At 37.6% G+C, this 20,058-nt stretch overlaps 3 protein-coding genes across 5 annotated transcripts in view; 2 read left to right on the top strand and 1 right to left on the bottom strand.

Annotated features, from left to right (window-relative positions):
* The first annotated feature begins 423 nt into the window (after positions 1-423).
* Positions 424-1,860, top strand: LOC128992597 (uncharacterized). The gene is made up of 3 exons (XM_054416254.1): positions 424-542; positions 967-1,095; positions 1,723-1,860. The coding sequence occupies exons 1-3, from the start codon at positions 523-525 to the stop codon at positions 1,847-1,849; spliced, it is 276 nt and encodes a 91-aa protein (XP_054272229.1). The 5' UTR covers positions 424-522; the 3' UTR covers positions 1,850-1,860.
* On the top strand, positions 1,852-2,315 carry LOC128992596 (phosphatidylinositol N-acetylglucosaminyltransferase subunit P). The gene has a single exon (XM_054416253.1). It carries the CDS (start codon positions 1,852-1,854, stop codon positions 2,242-2,244), a length of 393 nt encoding a protein of 130 aa, XP_054272228.1. The 3' UTR covers positions 2,245-2,315.
* A 1,032-nt stretch (positions 2,316-3,347) lies between these two features.
* Positions 3,348-20,058, bottom strand: part of LOC128992306 (proteoglycan 4-like) — a 41,399-nt gene continuing 24,688 nt past the window's right edge. Inside the window, exons 2-15 of one of the 3 annotated variants that reach the window (XM_054415806.1) lie at positions 18,323-18,470; positions 14,253-14,351; positions 13,429-13,517; positions 12,700-12,899; positions 11,126-11,551; positions 10,453-10,563; positions 9,332-9,510; positions 8,965-9,087; positions 8,471-8,785; positions 7,555-7,961; positions 7,087-7,307; positions 6,198-6,341; positions 5,265-5,442; positions 3,348-4,452 (exon numbers count right to left, since the gene is read on the bottom strand). In XM_054415806.1, the coding sequence (XP_054271781.1) occupies positions 4,078-4,452; positions 5,265-5,442; positions 6,198-6,341; positions 7,087-7,307; positions 7,555-7,961; positions 8,471-8,785; positions 8,965-9,087; positions 9,332-9,510; positions 10,453-10,563; positions 11,126-11,551; positions 12,700-12,899; positions 13,429-13,517; positions 14,253-14,351; positions 18,323-18,470 (3,015 nt within the window). In that variant the 3' untranslated portion in view covers positions 3,348-4,077. The remainder of the gene's footprint in view (positions 4,453-5,264; positions 5,443-6,197; positions 6,342-7,086; positions 7,308-7,554; positions 7,962-8,470; positions 8,786-8,964; positions 9,088-9,331; positions 9,511-10,452; positions 10,564-11,125; positions 11,552-12,699; positions 12,900-13,428; positions 13,518-14,252; positions 14,352-18,322; positions 18,471-20,058) is intronic. The other 2 variants (XM_054415807.1, XM_054415808.1) reach the window with 2 other exon arrangements.

Raw genomic sequence — 20,058 nt, 5'->3', positions numbered from 1 at the left:
TAGTTTCGTATAAAGTAGAGGTTATGTTGCGAATGCGATTGAAATAGCAGAAAAGACAGAGAAACGCAGGAACACAGTACAGTCGCGTACACAACTCGCTCGCCGAGCGCCAGTACAGTCGGGTCCTACGAGAATCTCCACTCTAGTAGCGTACTTGTAATAACAAAATTAGTTGTTGTTTTGAAAGTAGAGGGTTTATTTTTAAAAACCGTTTTACCGTAGAACAATTCCGTTTTATACGAGTAGATATATAAAACTGAAAAAAATCATGACAGTAAAATTCTAAAAACATCGATGCAAAACATCGATGTACGATAAACATCGTTAGCTCACTATCGATGGCAAAAACATCGAAAATCGAAAGAAAACATCGATGTTTCGAAAACATCGGCCATCGATGCTCATCGCTCATCCCTAATTCTTTCTTAACCTCAAATTCAAATTTCAACTTCAACGTATTTACACGTTATTGAAAAATTTATTAGCATTTTGTGAGGTGTTTAAGTATGATTTTAATTGAAAATGACAGAGGATTTGAACATGTATCCTTTTTAAAAAGAAAGTTTTTACTATTGTAGCCTATATTCTATTATTATTTAGCCTACCAGACGTTGCTCTAGCTTTAATGAAGGTTTATCGAAATTTGGTCCATCTTATGCCGTGGATCCCTATTTTGTATTGTAAGCATCACATATTTTCTATTTTTTAACTTAGCCTAACCCATTTGATTTGTTCTTTCAGATATTAGGCTTCTGTGATATGTTTTACCTTTCTAAATACCAATTAGGCCTAGCTTATTATTCAACCTTAATGTGGACTGTGCACAGAGCATATTTATTCTATGCTCTGTGGGACTGTGGTCATACAAGAGTTGATTGTTATTGTAAACATTGAAAACATTGTAATATAATGTTACACAGTTTTTGTTAAACATGATTTCTTGTAGCTGTCCTTAACATTGAACAGAAAAATTGAGATACCGTTTACCAGCGAGAGAGAGGCAGATATTGTGTATCAATCTCTTCGAGTTGACATAGAGCCTAGAAGGAAACAGATACAGAAGAAGCTGTCTGTCGAGGGCAACAAATTAATTGCGTAAGTAGTCCAAGAGTACACAAAGTGACTACAGTACCGGTACTACTAATGAAATGAAAAAGCTTTGAAGATTGAATAGTTAAATGAGAAAGCAGGGTCTAAGGTTAAATTGTCGACCGTTCCATGAGGTTATTTAATCTTCTTTTCCTTAAAGTAGCCCAGTAAAGTAAAATAAAAACTCTTATAAATACTAGCCAGTCATTTTACAATGGGTAACACATTCTATTGTTTTAAATATCCACTAAATTAGACCACAACCTAGGCCCCACATTTTCAACGATAGACGCTTATTTTATGAAATGCATTTTGGCCCTGGAAATTTAAAATGTATTTATGCTCTGGATCCACAAAAAAGTGTACAAACAAAGGTAAATGTGGTTTGAAAAGTAAATATTATTGTTATATAAAAGTGTGACTGTCTTAAGGGGATTCAACTTTCAAAAGTATACTGCCAGCCTACATAATGATCTTTAATGACTACCATCTGTTCCTTTAATGCAACTTGTTGTTTATTACATACTAAAGAATCAAAACTTGTTTGATTAAACATATATTTTTCATTGAAATAAAACAATGTAGCCTACTGAATCATTAAAAAGTGTTGAATGATATTTTATAATTTTACAGGGAAATTATGGCTCCAGATGCAAGAAGTTTACGTGTTGGAGTTAATTCCTTCATGGACATGGTAATCTTATCAACTGAGACAATCCACAAGTTTGGGCCTCCATTGTCAGAGAGTTACAGCCATTAGTGATGTCACAGAGTACTCCAGCACCCACTCCAAGCCGAGCCAACTACGGGTTTGCTTTATACCTCGGCTCGTACACAGCCTTTGGGATGTACCTCATCTGGGCGGTTGTGCCTGACGATGCACTCAATTCTGTAGGCCTAACTTACTGGCCGCAAAAGTACTGGGCCATCGCTGTCCCTGTACATCTGCTTGTAACACTGGCACTCTTCGCCTTCTGTATCTACCCTGCCATCAACCTTACGCTGACTCCGCCGATGAACGACAACCGAATAATCACCGACGAGTTTGCAGTGAAGCAAGACAGTGTGAAGTTCAGAGACAAAGGTATTCCGCCTGTGTGCGACTTGCCCTTGGCAGATGTTTGTAGACATTTGTACATGGTTGATGAGGACTAAAGCGAAAACAGGGTATTTTATTTGTAAGTACACCTTTTTTTACTGAAATATAAATATAAGTATTGCTACAATTTAGTCTTTTAACTAATTCCTATTCATTCGTTTGTTGGGTATTGTGCAACATCAACTTTGATAGGTCATAGTACGGAGATTGGCTATATAGGCCTACCAGTAGACTTTTACAAAACGTATACCTAGTCAATAGTTTCAATAGCATAATAAATTCACGATCTAAAGGCAGTAGTTTCAGTAATTATTCTTAACATACACTACCGTAACTTGTCAGACTTCAAACACACACTAGACCTACTGTAACTTGTCAGATTCCCAACGTGCACTACCGTAACTTGTCAGAATTCTAACACATACTACCTACTGTAACATGTCAAATTCCCAACGTGCTCTACCGTAACTTATCAGACTTTAAACACACTACCTATTGTAACTTGTCAGATTCCCAACGTACACTACCGTAACTTGTCAGACTTCAAACACACTACCACCTATTGTAACTTGTCAGATTCCCAACGTGCACTACCGTAACTTGTCAAACTTTAAACACACTACCTATTGTAACTTGTCAGATTCCCAACGTACACTGTAACTTGTCAGACTTCAATCACACACTACCTACTGTAACTTGTCAGATTTCCAATGTGCACAACCGTAACTTGTCAGACTTCAAACACACACTACCTACTGTAACTTGTCAGATTCCCAACGTGCACTACCGTAACTTGTCAGACTTCAAACACACACTACCTACTGTAACTTGTCAGCTTCCCAACGTGCACTACCGTAACTTGTCAGACTTTAAACACACTACTTATTGTAACTTGTCACGTACACTGTAACTTGTCAGATTACCAACGTGCACTACCGTAACTTGTCAGACTTCAAGCATACACTTAACTTAACTCAGTCAGCAGCAGTGTGTGGGTGTGAGAATTGACACCTTCTGATTAATAAGTCAGCTCTACATTATTAGGAGTTTGAGTTTACAAAACACTGTAGGTAGTAAGGTTACTGAAATTTGTTACTTACCGTACTCATTTCACACAAAAAAAAAGAGTGCATTAAGAGTAGGAAATAAAATAACAGTGTTATGTAGTTAATACACGTTTAATCATACATTATGTACAAAGATTGGCACTGCCGTTTTTACAAAAATACACTCAATAATACATCACTCTAATAACAATATCTTAGTGTATTTTGTTTACAGTTTACGCCACTTATTAGTGTTTTGTTTATAAATACAATTGAGTAGTCTTAGGTATCTTAAATAATGACACAAAACACAAAATAATGCTTTGAGGCACTCCTCAATCAATTTAGTAGAAACTAGAAAACATTTAGGCGCTAAATCTGATATGGTTTTAAAAAATCTAGGCTAATTAAATTAAGTTTAACATTGGACATTTTGAAATGTCTTACTCAAATACAATCACTATAGGAAATGAAGACATAGAAAATAATATTCTAAAAATATGCTATTTTGATTTGTATGCATTGCATTTGATCACCACCTGTAGGGATGAGCAACACTTAAAATTATAATACAGTCTTCTACCATACTAAATGTAGTATTAAAATAAAATAAGCCAAGCTGTTTATAACACAGTAATTCAAAACCACTTTCGTGTTCAATTCAAGTGATAACTTATAACAAACCACTTTTTAAAAAAATTGTCAGTGTTCATCATTGAAACATCAAGGCACGGTTGACACTTCTCTTAATTTTGAAAATCAACTTTAGTTTTATAATTTTGATTTTTTAACCTGATAGGTTTGTCAAGCAAACATCATTGTTCATTTGAATTGTTGGCAAGTCTACTCCTCCACTGGGGCAGGGCGCGTTGGTAGGCCTGGTCGTCTGCCAGGTAGTCGACGGCGGGGGCCAATAAGGGAGGAGAGTCGTGATGCCGGCTCCTGTGGGGCTGCCTCAGTAGTTGACGAGGTTGTTGGAACTGTGTCTGATGTTTCGGCAGGTTCTTCTTCAGCCTCGGTGGAGGAAGTGGCCTCAGTTGAAGGCTCTGTGACGCCTGGGCGCCGTCTGCCTAGGAGTCCAGGGGGCAGAGGACGTCGGTTGGCGGGGGGACTAGGAGGAGCTGCCACCTTGGCCTTGGGCCCCACCTGTAGGCGGGGACGGTTACGTAACCTCGTCAATGCGTCAGCTGAAGAACTCGTAGTCGTTTCTGCTGTTTGCTGCAACAAAATATTCAATTTTATTTAACTTGATAACAGAAGTGCAAGCATAAGCACAAGTGCATAAGTGGCAGAAATGATAGCAGAAGTGATGCTTTTTAGTTGTATTTGAACAGTTGTAAAACACTGCCTAAAATCATGTTCATCCCAAGAATTTTTAAACTGCCTGTGACAACAATCCTAAATCTTGGCAAACAGAACTTGAAAACATACTTGGCCGAATCAATTTGACATTATACTCTCTATATACTTGTATATAAGGATTTTCTCTTTAATCTCCCTTTTTTATCTGTCCTACTTAACATAATTTACAATTGAGGTATCAGCTTAAAGCTAATGATATAGCAAAGATACAAATGATAACTACAAAGGTACAGTAATTTCATTTAGGTCTTTGCCCCGCATTAGCGGCAAGAGAGGTGAACTGTTTTGTATTTCTAGTGTTTGCTCTCAAAGATACAGTGGTGTTGACCAACTTTATTTATAACAGTTTCAAATGTGAATTATTGTAGTTTTAACAGCTGGTCCTTTACTTAATTCTTTAACAAAATAGTTAGATCCTAAACAAGAGACAAAACAGTTTACGAAAATGGATTTTAAATTAAGCTTTGTTGGCATTTGCAGTCTGATTGAGGTAGGAAAATCACTCTTTCAGCTATATTTTAAGCGTTTTGAGCACTCTAGACTATTTCATGCTTCAGAGCCCTTCAAACTGAAGCATCTAGCTGCGTTTAGGTAGCTTGTCGTATTAAAGTGACGTTTAGTCACAGAAGTTTTGTATTTATAAATGCAGTAAAGTGGACATGTCTTACATCTGGTTGTTCAGGCTGCTCACTAGGCTCGGACTGTTGGACGGGAGCCACTGGTTCCTCCGACACAGGCGCTGGGGCTGCCGTCGTCTGCGGCCCTCCTAGCCTGCCTCGTCCTCCGATGTTGATCCTTGGGCCTGGCCTCAGAGGCCTCACACCACCTCCGATGTTTAGACGGGGTCTGGAACATAATGGCATGTGTTATATACCTTCCATACGGCTATAAGGTTCTTGGTTGATAGTTGATATTCTTCAAACTTTGGTCCAATATCTTACAATATCATTATAGACACACTATACAATGCTGAGGAAAATGTTTTGATGAGTGCAAGATGATTGTGATATTTTGTAACTGACTGGGACGGTAGCATTGTTAGTTAGTAAAATAAGTCCATTCTCTTACCAGTATTATTTAACAAAAGCTGAACACAACTGCTTGATTCAGTTTTGAGTTTTGACGTTTTGGGATATCAAAAAGTATGTTAAGCCTTCCTCAATTTTCATTACAATTGAAGAGTGAAGGGAGAAAATGTTAATTTGATTTTTCAACTTCTTGTTTATTTTCCCTTGCAAGGATAAACATGGTCAACTATGACATTGAGGGTTGTATATTATTGGAAAACATTTGGGAAGAAATATGATTTTTATTGGAAAAAGGAGCCTCGGGGAAAATTAGCCATGAAGAGAATACAGGATCACTTCGATTTTGCCTTTGAACGTGTATAGTAATTATCTGTCTACACCTAACTTTGAAAGTCTAGTTGTTGTCCTTGATCATTTCATTGTTTTCAACAAATTATTATTCAGTTAAAGCTATCAACCTCTTCTCTCATCTCTCTCACTACAAATCATGGTGTTTCTTTGTGTTACTGAATAAAAACTTTAAACTTCTAAGGAAAATCATAAGGTTTGCTCTTTGGTTGTTCCCTCACTTACCTTGTAGGCCGAGCTGTAGAGGAGGCTGAAGCGCTGTCGTCTGCACCAGGTTCTGAGTCTCCGCTTGGCTCCACCTTATCCTCAGTCTCTGCTGGAGCCACTGTTGATGTCACTCGAGTACTTCCCCTCCGTCTTGGGTTGAACCTGGTGGGAATCATAGTTAAGCATTTGCATCCCTTTAACTGAGCTTTTCTAGCCTTTCTACAGCAGACAATATGCCTTTTGATTTTATGATATACTTTCACATCTTGGCCCACTGTATCATTTATTTTGTACAAACTTTTTTTTCTGTGTAAAATATAAATATCTAGAAATAAACTTGTTATTAATCCAAGGAAGATTATATTCATGATCCTTGTGTTCAGTGAAAAAATTAGGAAAGCATCAAGAAACTAATCAGGAAATATTCAAGTATAAAAATGGTTCATGTAATACACAATAAACATTTATCTGAGTCCAAAGCTTAGAAAGTCAAGCAATTTCAGTGGAGGAAAATCTAGAAAAGTAATGTTATTGATTTCTGCACGTTCAAAACCAATAATAGAACTGAAAAGTAAACTATCGTAGTGTAAATTCATGTTAATTCCGCCTTAAGCTGGTAGCTGTGTAGATATAGTGCTCGCCTTCTATCAAGGTTGCTAGTTCAATCCTGAGCCAAGTCAGAAACTTTGTTGATGTTTCAAAACTGGAACCAGCTATCCTAGATCATGGGGCTCACAACAATTGATCTTGGAAAGGGAACCATCAGCCAGTAACCAAGCTAACATCTAACATCTTCCTTTCAAAACTCTTCCTTTAATCATTTTCGTCTCAAAATGCTCACCCTGATGTGTGCCTGTGTCATACAATTTCTAATGTAATCTAACCTAGAATAATCAATGAGAATTACCTCTCGCTACCAAAAGTGGGTCGAGAGAAGCTCTGCGCGGGGGCAGATGTAGGAGAGGTAGCGGGGGCAGCCTCAGTAGCGGCGGGGGAGGTGCGAGACCCACCACGGTAGCGACCTCTGCCTGGAGCCCTGGGTGTGCTCTCAGCTGCTGCTGTCTTACTGCTGGATACTTGTTCGGGGGCAGCTGTTGTCTTGGAGCCCCGTCTACCATAGGCGGACACCTGACAAAAACATCGGCAAATGCAACAGTTGTGATCTATTTTGTTCATAGTTCATCAAAATTTTAATTCAATTGACTAATGCAACGGACTGTTTTTGTGCTTGAAAAATTGCTGCCTGTGTGTGTTAAACATTTGTTGGTTGAATTTGTATAGTAGGCCTACATGTTTCACTGACTTTGGCTGTTGAAATACAGAGGGTTTTCATTCATTCCATCCGGTACTAATGCCTTAAATCTCTTTAACCTACCTGTCCAGATTCCCGGTTTCTGCTTGGAGAGAACTTTGCTCTCTTGGTGACATCCTCGTTGGCTTCTGTGGTGGTTGTGGTGGAGCTCTGAGTGCTAGAGCCAGACCCAGGGCGTATTCTGGTACGTCCACCCGCTCCGCCCTTATACCTGCCTCTGCCTGGCAGTGCAGCCAACGGAGGCTCAGGTGTGGTGGTTGTCGTCGTGGTTGTTGTTGTAGTTGTGGTTGTCGTAGTTGGGACGGTTGTTACAACAACAGTGGTTGGTGGTTGTGTTGAGTCATCTTCTAGTTCCGTCGTCTCTGCCTCCTCTGATGAGGTGTGTTCGTTGGATGTCAGGAGATTCGACTGTTCGTTTTCAGTTTCTCTGAGCAAAGCGTAGAGATCGAAAGCTGCCTTGTCTGTCATGGCTGGAAAAAGGTTTGTAAGAGTAAGTTTAACAAAATGTAATGTTACAGTGAAATAGTTGTCTTAAAATCTCTAAAGCTGAACTTTGCTTCTTATCCCTTTAAATTTTACTAATTATAACTTGAATATGAAATATAATGAAATTACTACCATCCCAGGTCATAAGAGCCTTATTACGTTAAAAAGTTATTGGATGAAATCAGTTAAAACTGACACTGACTTGAAATAAAGATTTTTTTCAACCACTGTTTGGTGAATTGTTAAAAAACATTAGATGTTTTACTTAAGATTTATTTTGTACACTTTTGATCTCGTGCTTCCAAAAATACAGTATTTTTACTCTGAAAAGCTACTTCTGTTCCTGAAATTCTCACAATTAAAAAATCATGCTGTAAGGTTGATAATACAACAATTACCGTTTCGTTACAAAACGTAAAAAATACCAATGACATTGAAAAAATATAAAATCATTACTATCATTGTTCTATTTAACTTCTCAGTTGCTACACACCTGCTACAAACCCGGTAGCCGTCGGGGCAGTGGAAGTGTGTTCAGTAGTAACGTCATTGGTCAGTCCAGTGCCTGTAGTCTTGGGCTGTGATGACAATCGCTCGTCAGTGACATACTCGTTCAGGTCTGACTCCCTAGTTGTGCCGCCAAACCTTGTGGCCAATGCTTCACTAGCAAAACGAGTGGCCTCGCTGTATCTAGTAGGCTCATTTCCAAACCTTGTTGGTGGCTCGTTGAAAGTCGACGGAGGAACAACTGCGATTGACAGACTGTCCTCGGTTGCTGGCCTCACTCGTCCACGTGTCTGAGTCGTGCCTGAGTTAAACAAATTAGTAAACTACAGCGTACTTGAAATAGAGATAAGATTTAAAACACATATGTTAAATAAGATATGTTTACTTGGATAAACATTTTGCAATTAACTACTAGGCTAATGAGCTGTGATAATGTGTGGAATCAAATTGACTTAGGTTACCACACATAAGGTCTAGTACCTCTAGGAGGGATCTCCTGGTCGCTGAGAGCCTGTGTGTGGTCCTGGTCTGGGGAGACGTCACTGGAGTGAGTACGGAAGGAGCTGCTGTCTACAAGCTCCAGGCTCGGGCGTCTTACACTGCCTGTGACAATACAAAGAGAAATCTGACAAATGTGCACAACTATTTATGGATTTATGTAGAAATTTATAATTGCATTTAGTTCAAAAATCATATCTTTTAAACATACTGTATTTCAAACAATGGCGGGGTTCTGAGAAGCTTACTACCAGGTATTAATTTCTCAGAAAAGTCATGTAAGAGTCCTAAAATGAGACTCTGAGAAATATTTTCGACAATGCCGTGACCTCCAGTTACCTCCAGTTACCTCTGATCCTAGTGATGGGAGTGTCGTCGGCACTCAGCGTAGCTTGTGTGGTGACAGGACTACTGTTGTGGTTGGAGCGGCTACGTGGAGGAAACCTTGTGTTGGCTGGGAGTCTCTCCTCTGACAGATCCTGCTCCACGGGCTCTGGAGTAGCTTGGACAGTGCGGCCTCGGAATCTGCTACCATACAAACAATCGTTGACAGTGGGAAAAGATATGATATAAGGATGTGTTGCTGTATGGTTGAAGTTGTTTGCTGGAATAGTGACAAATCAGTGACTCCTCTAGAGTTGTCACATTGTACCAGTATGTATCTTTCGAGTAAAGGGGGTTGTTTCGATGTACACGGAAATAGCTTGCAATTTCATGGTTCAATCGTTGAGAGGAAGGGTTGGATAACTGAGGGTTGGATAATCGAAACTCTTCTGTAGTAAAATTATAGTGGTCTGAAAAACTTTTATCCAGTTTCAAATCATTAAAAAGCGTTTGACTTTTCTCAGGATTTACCCACCAACCTACTGACCTCGCAAGCATACACTGCCATCACTCAGCTACCTATACCACTTAACTTACATCTAATCAATATTAATTAAAGTTATAAACCCATTATATCACATTTTTGAACGCTAAAATAATTTTTTCAGCTAATTTTTTTTATTACTCCATTAATTTTGAGCTCAGGACATTTGATATGATGACTGTTGTACTGTATATACCTTTGGATACTGAAGTAGAAATCCCGTCTATGTGAACCAGCTAAAGCCATTTTTATTCCAATTGAATATCGTTAAATGAACAACCGGTACTCAAAGTGTGTGCTATAGTCTGAAATTCTATTTGCTCCATTCGTTTTTGCTACTATTATAGTTGGTGATACTTCCTATAGTTTGGAAATGAGCTGTCCTTTCAGTTTATCTTGATTAAAAAGTTATGTATTCAACAGGAATCAATAATTAAACATCAGCAAAAACTCTGGGTCAGTGGCTCTATCCAACTTAAGTTTATTTTCATTCAAAAACTGGTTAAAACTTTAACATGGGGATGGGATGTCAAATTTCTGTCAATAGGCAAAGGCTCAGTGTACTGTACTTTCTTAAGTTACCAAAATTGTTAGTCTCTCACCTGTTTCCTCCTCGTGTCGTCTGCGGAAGGACTTCATTACTGGCTGGCTCGGGTGACGTCACCTCCACAACCTCTGGGACTGACCCTCGGGTGCGTTCTATTGTTGTGTACCTGGAGACAGTGCATGTTGTTATGACACATTAAAATCTACTTTTAAGCTTTGTTCTCATCAATAATTGAATCAATTTTGATACCTAGGCCGGTCATTTGGGATTACTTACCTATTTTTTACAAATCAAGTAGTTTGAAAGTTTTAGGTGTACTCTGAATGGTCAACAATGTAGCTCACCTCCTAACAATTAAGGGAGTGAAAATTTGCTGAAACATTTTTTAAGTCAAACTTTATAATGGTTGTAATTATGTTAAAACTACATATACTGTATCCAAGTCATTACTTTAAGCAGATAAGACGATTTTTAAAAGACTGAAGAAACTTTATGATACAACACACTTTGTTTACTTACTATTGACCCTCTAAAAGGGTAAAACATTGAACCACCTTAACATTATTTCAAAACCATTCAGTTTTAGTTTAATTTTATAACCCATCTCTCTAATATAAATTCTCTTTGAAACAAAATTGTCTATAGTCAATTGTATCTCAGTAGTCAGTTGTTGAATTGTTGTATGACATATCAGTAATGGTGTTGATAACTGTCCACTCTTATCTCACCTGTTTCTGCCGTTGTTTCTAACAGGAGCCAAGTCTTGTTCGTCCTCCTCTGGCTGGGGCTGTGGCTGGGGCTGGGGTCGTCGCCTCACAGGGGCCTCAGTGGTGGGAGGAGGCGGAGCTCTCGTAGTTGGGGCCTTGGCAGGGCCTGGGGCTGGCTTGGCAGGGCCCACAAGCTCGTCATCCTCATCGTAGTAGTAGTAGACATATTCATATTCATACTCTTGACCGTTTGGTCCCTTCTTGACATTGACTCTAGAAGCCTGAGATGATCCTGATGACTCGAGCTGCTTGTCGCCCAATGGAGAATCTACAAAGTCAAAGGTTCCTTCGTCTTCGATCTGTTGTTTCACTGAAGGCTTATTCACTTGAATCACGTCGTAGTGATTCTTAGGTGAAATCGTTGTTGGTTGAATGACTTTCGGAACTCTGAAAAGTAATTTCTTTATATATTTGGTTTTGCAATGTAGTGTTCTAGATACAAACTATATTGTATGTCTATGACACTAGCTCCAAAAAACTGTCATAGTTACTGTATTACAAACATATACATATTTTTATTTTCATTCTAAATTACAAAAATAATTAGACTCTACCTGAGAATGGATTCTGATGACAATTGGTCCTATAAAATCTATAGCCTAATATTTTCCAATCTTTTGAGAACACTTGTTACAAATTGTTTGGTAAGTAAAATAGATTTTAGTCCTAGTCGATATTTAATATTTAAAACCCCTCTCTTACAAATATGTGAAACTAGCAGTGTACCAGTCCTTTGTACGGGTTGGCGTATAAGTATAAAATTCTTATTGCGGTTATACTCGTGCTTTGCGTTTGCAATGGGAAGGACACGGTTTAAGAAAATATGGTTATTTTAATTTACGGCATACAGTTACTATAGTATATAGCACATCTACCACAGCTATAATGTTATACAACTGCACCTAATCAATAGAAAAAGGTAAAGTTCTCATTGTGTATCACAGCTTTTTGTTGCTGCTTGGTTCAAACTCGCTGTTGTCATAAATGCAAAAGAAAATAATAGTGCTGCACTCTGTTAGTAAACTTTATAACTTTTTAATGCTATTAAATATCATAGAAGCAACTTGTGTAGTTAAAACAGCTGACAAAATTCTTTAATTCCTTTTAAATATATTCCTTTCTGTGGTCGTCGAATGGTCAAAAACTCGACCAAAATTATTATTTTATTATTATTTTTTAGCTTATTTTAATTTATAAAGGGATTCTGCACATCTACAGGAAAAAATCTTTCTAACAGTATGCATCGATTTTCCCTGCAATGCTCACGAGCTGAGAAAAAAGGTTTTGAAGAAACGTGCTTGTCTATTAATATATAGATACTCATTAGGGTTAACATGGGAAACTCCAGAGCCACTGGGGTGGAGCTCGAAAGGATTTTTGAGATGAGAATATGTCTATATGCTAATCGGGAATGTCAGCTATCATCATACCAAATTTCAACCCATTCCGACTAGTAGTTAATTCGTGATTGAACTTCAAACACACAAACTTTTAAATTTATAATATTAGTATGATAATAATAAGCAGTGTCTTACGTGATGTACTTCTGTTGTGGTACAGCAATGTCATCGACCTCTTCGTGCACTGGTGCCGCCTTTACTCCTGAGTTGCCTTCCAGTTCTATGTGGACCTTCTTAAATCCTTCTTTGGTTTTGAGGGGGAACTCCTTATCTTCCACAAAGTCCTTCTCTTTCTTTTCTACCTTTTTCTGATTAATTGTGTCTATTTTCCTTGCCTAAAACATAATGAGGTAGGTAATTAAATATTATGTAGTGTACCCTAAAGATAATGCACTATCACGCTAAGGAGTATCCTGAAAAATTTTCTCTCTCCTTGAAGAATGTGAATAGAGAGTATTATATTTCATTAATGGCTCAGCAAGCTCCTTGATCCATTTCTGCCAAATCAACAATAACCGTTGGCTCAAGAACGGTTATCGAACATTTAATTCAATAGGCTACTGCAATAATAGTACACTTTATTATCTATAAAGTGTACGTTCTTTTATTGATTTTGCTTAACCATAACCCTTCAGCAGATCAAGCCACAAAGGAGTCAGACTTGTACTCAGCATCAGGTTACCAGATGAAGAATGAGTAAAGCTGACTAAAGCTAGTTGTGTCACTTTCTGGAAGTCTTCAAATACCCTAACTGAAATTTGTGCAGGTTCAAAAGACAGTTTCAACTGATTTAATTTTAAATCAGTGTTAGTGCTTATTTCTGCACTAGATAGCATACATATAGGTTAATGGTACTCTTCATACCATGATTTTCTTCTCTTCACTGTCAGCTTTAGCTGATTCATCAACAACTCCCTTGGTCCCCTCATCTGTAACCTGCACATGGAGTTCATCTGTAACAGAATAAACAATTTTTAACCGTTTGGCCAGCTGTCATAGTACAGAAACTAACCTATCGTGCCTATGACTTTGGCATTGGGAGTTTTATCAACACACTAACATAAAGGAAACTAGCAAACCGAGAGACTTAGAATTCTTCTAATCTGACAGTTTTCTAAATAAATGCAACTACAGCTTGCTAAGTTAACACCACATTTTAAAAACAAAAAGTTAAAAAAATGTACACTCTCATGTAGAATAAACTTGCTGTAGGCATAACATGTTTACAACTCCTTATCATTGAAAACAAAATTCTTGTTGCAATATTGAAACAAATTTTGCAAAAAAAATCCTAGAGTTCTTTGAATTGCTGTCAACTTTTGTTAAAGCACATGCTTTTTAACTCCGTTGAGAATGTGGCTTGACTTTGAAATATACCTAATCCCAGATTACTGCATTATCAGAAGAGATGAAATCCATTGGTGTTTGTCAGGATCATATAAACATGTGCATCTAGGACAAAAGTCTGCGCTATAATCATCTTAATCAACGTCAACCATAACTTCAATATTTTAACTGCCAATAACTCCCTAAATTCTAATCCCCATTTCATACCCCGACTATACCATTTGGGGAGAAATGTCCCTAGGTACCAACATGGTCGCTCTTCAGACGCGAGACAACCAGAGGTGGGTGTGATGAAACATCTGATCAGTTTATGTAATTCGTGAAAGTAGTGAAACACTCACCGTGTGAGACCTGCCGCGTGTCCCTGACCTTGAGAAGTTCTTCGTCAGCCGCGCGGGGCCTCAGGCGCGCCGGGGCCTTGGGGACGGCGGGGACCGGGGCTGCAACATCGGGACAATTTAAAAAAATATTTTTTGGAGATCCCTATGAAAAATATCGTCTAAGAGACCCATAGTTAGTTTTTTTAGGTGGGCCTGCAAAGTGCGTATATAGCTGCCACCTCGCGTAGCAACGGGTCCGCGAAAATAAGTCTTATTCTAAACAAAATCAGTTATACAAAACGATTCGTATGCAAAACAATGAACGGCACAGAGAAAATAGAGAGTTAGGGTTGTTACTCTGGTTGTAGCTACCACCTCGTCTGGACAGGTGGCAGCACTCGTACTCAAAACGTTGAGTCCGGCGCACGCTCCTCAGGGTAAAACTAGTATAAATAAAAAAATGATGTAAAGATTAAACGTTAGGAACATTAAACGTTTGCCAAATAAAAAGTAATAGTCGACTCAATACTTATGGAATTCAACAAAAATTAGTTATGAGTGAAATGGCGGCACCAGCAGATACTCATTAAAACTCGCCCCTTGCCGATTGAATCGCTGCTCGAGTTAATCGCAGTCTGCATTTTGCCTGCGTAGTGTAGTGTGATACTGTATCAATCAATTTCCAAACAACCTCAATCCTGGCGTCCATCGTTTCAAGATAACGCCATAATTTAAAACGACTAAGATGAAACACTGAATTTTTACACAAATATGCAAGAAGATTGAGATGAAATATTTGCATTACAACATTGAAAACCTCTCACTTTTAATTATTTGTGTACGTTACTCTTACTTTAAACATTGTTTGCAACATAATTAATACAATTACAGAAACTTAATCACGGATGTGTGTTAAAATGTTCTATTTTTGGCTTTACATACGTCCTTCAAGAGAAGGAAGGTTGATCGAAAACCTCGCCCGGAGTAAGATGTAATTGGAACACTTAATTTGGTTAATAACACATCAGGTAATTCGTGCAAGCTACAATATTACGTTACTGCATGGTTAGACGATAATAACAGCAATAACAAATACATGCAAAGTGGAATCTGAATTTAAGGAAAACAATTAAAACGTTTAAAATGTTAACTGTTAAATTTCAGTCGAATTATTGCTAAAAAGGAGTTACGCCGGTGTTAATATACCGTAGTGTAAACTAAACTCATCTAAATCCAAAATGTATGCCTTCGTTGAAGCACACTCTCATAGTATAAAGTATTTTGAAACTTGTCATTTTACTAATATTAATACGGATACAATTTTTCCAAGCAAGATTCGAAGTTTGAATGCTTTTAGTCTCCTCTCAAAGGTTTGTTGTTGCCGAACCAGAAATTTGAATCTATATATTTAGGAAAGCATCTTTCTTTAAAACCTTTTTTCTCAGTTCGTTTTCATCGCAGAGAAAATGTACGCATACTGTTAGAAATATATTTTCCTGTAGATGTGCAGAATCCCTTTTAAATTTTAATAGGCTCAAAAATAAGCACAAAAAACTAAAAATAAATTTAAAAATAATAAAAAATTAACATGGAACTTATCATTGACAAATATTTGTCTATGGTCTTATGCACGAATCCTAGATTCTAGTATTCGTGGTCTTATGGGTTACCATGCTGATGACAAAATAACAACGAAATATAAACAAAAAATCAAAACAAATGGAGGAATTCCAATCACATGTTTTATTTACAGCATGGGGTGGAAATAGATAAGTATATTTTTGGTCGAGTTTTCGGCCACTGGACGACCTCTAGCTCTAGTTTATATTATTCGATACTGTGATCATAACCTCAGGAATAATAGACTTACTATTTTCATTTCGGGGTTAAATTTTTATTCCAAAGTCCATAGATCAGGTATCCACATTAACCTTACACGCATTATCGTTATATGCGTTACTCGATCCTGGCTATATGATTGATTATACAATGCTAAGTATATATGAAGGTTCCCGTATATACGGGACGGAAGTAAATATTGCAATACGTTAAGCAATCATCATAGAGATAATTGTAACCTATCCATATTCCAGAAGCTTTATAGTGGGTATTATCATTGACTATACACAGAATAGACTTCCCATGTAATTAAAAAATGTGAAGGAAAAAATGGATGTAGTTCAGGACCATCTCACCAGAGGGTACTAGTGTATTGGGTTAAATCTCATACTGTTCATCTAATACAAGCGCGTGTACGGACAAACTTTTATTTTCGTCAGAGGATTTTAAATCTTTTTGTTTGTTATGAGGTATTTGGCCACGAAAAAAACTATTGGAGTTTTTCACAAGGCTTGGAAACTCCCAGTTTCCGCCCTACATCCCTTTAAAGTACCCATGTTATCGGAAACATGGAGAGAATAAATACTTGTAAGATTTAAAACGAAAAACGTGGGGCGCATGCAATAGCTAATTTACGATTATCTTAACCAATTGAATTATTATTATCTATTGCATGCGCCCCACGTTTTTCGTTTTAAATCTTACAAGTATTTATTCTCTCCACATATTGTATTTATAAATTATTTTCTACTTTTTAGTGCGTTTAAAAACGTGGTATTTAACAAAGTGTTTTTATTTATAAATTATATTATACTGTTTAGTCTTTAATGTGTAAATATGTAAAATATATTTTTCTGGCTTTTTTACACATCATAACCAAACCTTTTTAACTGTTGTTGCTACTATTCTCATCTATCTATCTATATATTAATAGGCAAGCATGTTTCTTTAAAACCTTTTTTCTCAGCTGACTTCAGTTGATATAAAACATATAACATATAACATAAAACATAAAACATATAAACATTCATCAAAATGTAAACATTAAAAATTTGGAAGCCTATGGGGTGTAGCTCAAGGGAAATATGAAAATAAAATTATTTAATCTTGCATTGTCATCCATTTGTGAGGTATGTTTTAAGTTTTAAGTTTCTAGCTCAGCTTTTAAAATCATATGCAAAATTTGTACCGAACAGACAAGAAAGCGAGCTAAACAGTTTTAAAATTAACGCAGGATCATAGCAAACGTAAAACAGCTGATTGATTTATCACTGGACAAGGAGATGTCATTTGTTGGTAGACCATCTCAACAGATTGCATCACGTTTTTTGCATCAAATTTTTATATTACATGGGAAGACTATGTGGATAGCCAATGGTCCAGTAACAGCTTAGCAAAATATCCATATCATTCCTCTCGGTTATTGATTATTGTTTCTAGCCCAATTCCTCTACATATGCTGTTGAGACTGCCAACGTAAAGTCAGTTACTAACATTGAAAAGGTAATTTTGATGCGTATACTTCATCCCGGTGTTAAGAATGTAGCCAACCTTAGACGACAGCTTTTACCACTAAGGCGCTCAATGGATTATAAGGTCTGCAAAGTCACTTTGGTTTGTTACTCAAATTCTTACCACTCATCGCTAGGACTGTTTAGTCAAAGGGCCATAAAATCTCAATGATCAGGACAATGGAGCACTCTCGACCATTCAACAGAATAAGACATTTCTCCTGATATCGTAGTAGGCTTGAGGAGTTTTTTAACCACCCAGATACCCAGATGTTCAGAAAGTCTGCAACATCGACGTTCTTGGCTGGTCAATAGATTTGACTCCGCTATGACTATTAGAGTTGACTATTGCATAGAAACAACACATGCATGTTTCGTAAAATATGAATAATCAGAACATATGAGTGCTCTTCAATCATCCAAAAAGCTTAAGACTTTTATCTTTATCTTCTAGTAACATATTGAAACGGTCTCTTTCCAATTTCAGTCGAGTCCCCAACAACCTAAGGAGTTGAGCCTTTTATCGTGGTTGACTATCTTTTACAAGCCAGACGAGAATGAACCTCAACTACTCAGATTTTTCATCAGAAACTTTACCTGGACTTATTACTTATAGCTTGTTCAAATAACAAAGGTGGTCGGTGATGGGGCCCACCTACGGCCAATGAACACTTGGTCACAGGTAGGTCCCACCACCAATCACCTTCGCCATTTGAACAAACTATAGAGCTTAACACTCACCACTAGGGCTGTGTGTAGACCCGGCGTGTATGCTGACGTACGCCTGGCCTGGCTTCGGCTCCGTGATAAGTTCTGGTTCTTTGGTGGCTGCTAGACATCCTGCGACCACCATCAGCAGCAGCGCCGCACCCGGCACCGTTGTGACCATCTGAAACAGAATATCAATTTAATTTAAACCCGTAGCTTTACCCTTTGCAAGATGAGAACACATAATTTTTTACATTTTGATCAGCTGTATAATTTAACTGCTGTTTTTTATTTTTCCATTCAATGAAACACATTGAGAACGTTTATTTACTATTTGAGTTTGTTTTAACATAACCCCCAAGACGAATCGTGTTAGTATGGTTGAATCTTAAATTGGTGTATTTATCGTTGTTTTGTGTCGCTATGACGGATCGTGTTGGCATGATTGTAACTCAAATTTTTGCATTTATCGTTGTTTTGTGTAGATATCATTTGTTTATTTGTTGTTTTTTTTTCTTTTAAATGCCTCCAACGCGACGACAACGAAACATAGACAGGAGGCGTAATCGTGATAACGACCGCAGCTACAGAACAGTGACGCGTAATAGGTTTAGTAGTATGTTTTCTGTGGTTTAACTCAACACAGTCAGCACCTGACCCTGGCCCAACACTACCCCAAACCGACTTTTCGTTCTTAATTGGCCCTCTATCAATGACCTGTGTTGCCTGTACAGCGAGGTATTTTGAGAAGGGGAAAACCGGCCGGAATGCTTTAGGTTTATCAATAACGAAGATAAACATGGTCTGAGTTAGCCTACACACCGGTAATCTTTGAGTTGACTCTTTTAAACTCATTGTAAATTGACTGTTATTCGTTTTGAAATAAATCATGTAACACTGTGCAATTGCTCGAATTCGAGCAACGTGTACACTAGTTGATAATACACTGTCAATTTTGCACTTATTTCTTGGTAATTTTGAATATCGGGGAAAGAGCTAAAATATGTTGTAAGCACGGGAATAGTACAGTCACCTTCTTGGCTTATCAGGAAAAGTGTTTCAATGTTTGGAAGCGAACAGACGGATATTCCTTTGGTAAGTTTAGGCATTATTACTTAATAAATATATTTTTGTCTTGAAAATGTGTTCGTTTAATTTGAAGTGTGCCTGAACTCAGAACCCTCCTCAATGACAGTTGACATTTAAATATTCGCTAAAGAAATACGCAAAATATTGCATAACTTCAACTTGCTTTGCTCGTTTTCAACCAACGTCACCGACCTCCGAACATTTACAGGAAACTTCGCTTAACCAAACACACTACATCTTCTACTCGTTTCGTATTATGAAATAACTCAATTTAATAATTGTGCGTACAAATTCAACTGGTTTTAATCAGTAGGGTCAAATTTCTACAATCCTGTTTTCCTCGTTCATACATGTGAGGTTTGCGGCAACCTAATGTGATAAATCTATTCAACCCGTGATATAAGTTTATCCGATTGTCTGAGTGTTACAAGTAGTTTATTCTTGTAATCTCCAAATCTAGCACCACCCGGAAGGTTTCAATAGCCTAATACTTCAACATTACAAGATGGCGCCAGCTGGGAGAAAGTGGAGATGATGCCGTCTTGAGCCTTCAGAGGTCTTTGATCAGTGCTCGGTGGTCTATGGCGTAGAAAGTCTGGCATTTATGTCCTTACATTCCTCGACAATATTTACATAATTTATTGACTTCGTTGCGCCTCCTTAAATAACATTTAGTTTCC

This window comes from Macrosteles quadrilineatus, unplaced genomic scaffold, assembly GCF_028750875.1.
Source record: "Macrosteles quadrilineatus isolate MER2022 unplaced genomic scaffold, UCM_ALF_1.0 Scaffold_4__1_contigs__length_99947679, whole genome shotgun sequence".
Taxonomy (NCBI): Eukaryota; Metazoa; Arthropoda; class Insecta; order Hemiptera; family Cicadellidae; genus Macrosteles; species Macrosteles quadrilineatus.
This window is presented reverse-complemented; position numbering and strand designations above follow the sequence as displayed.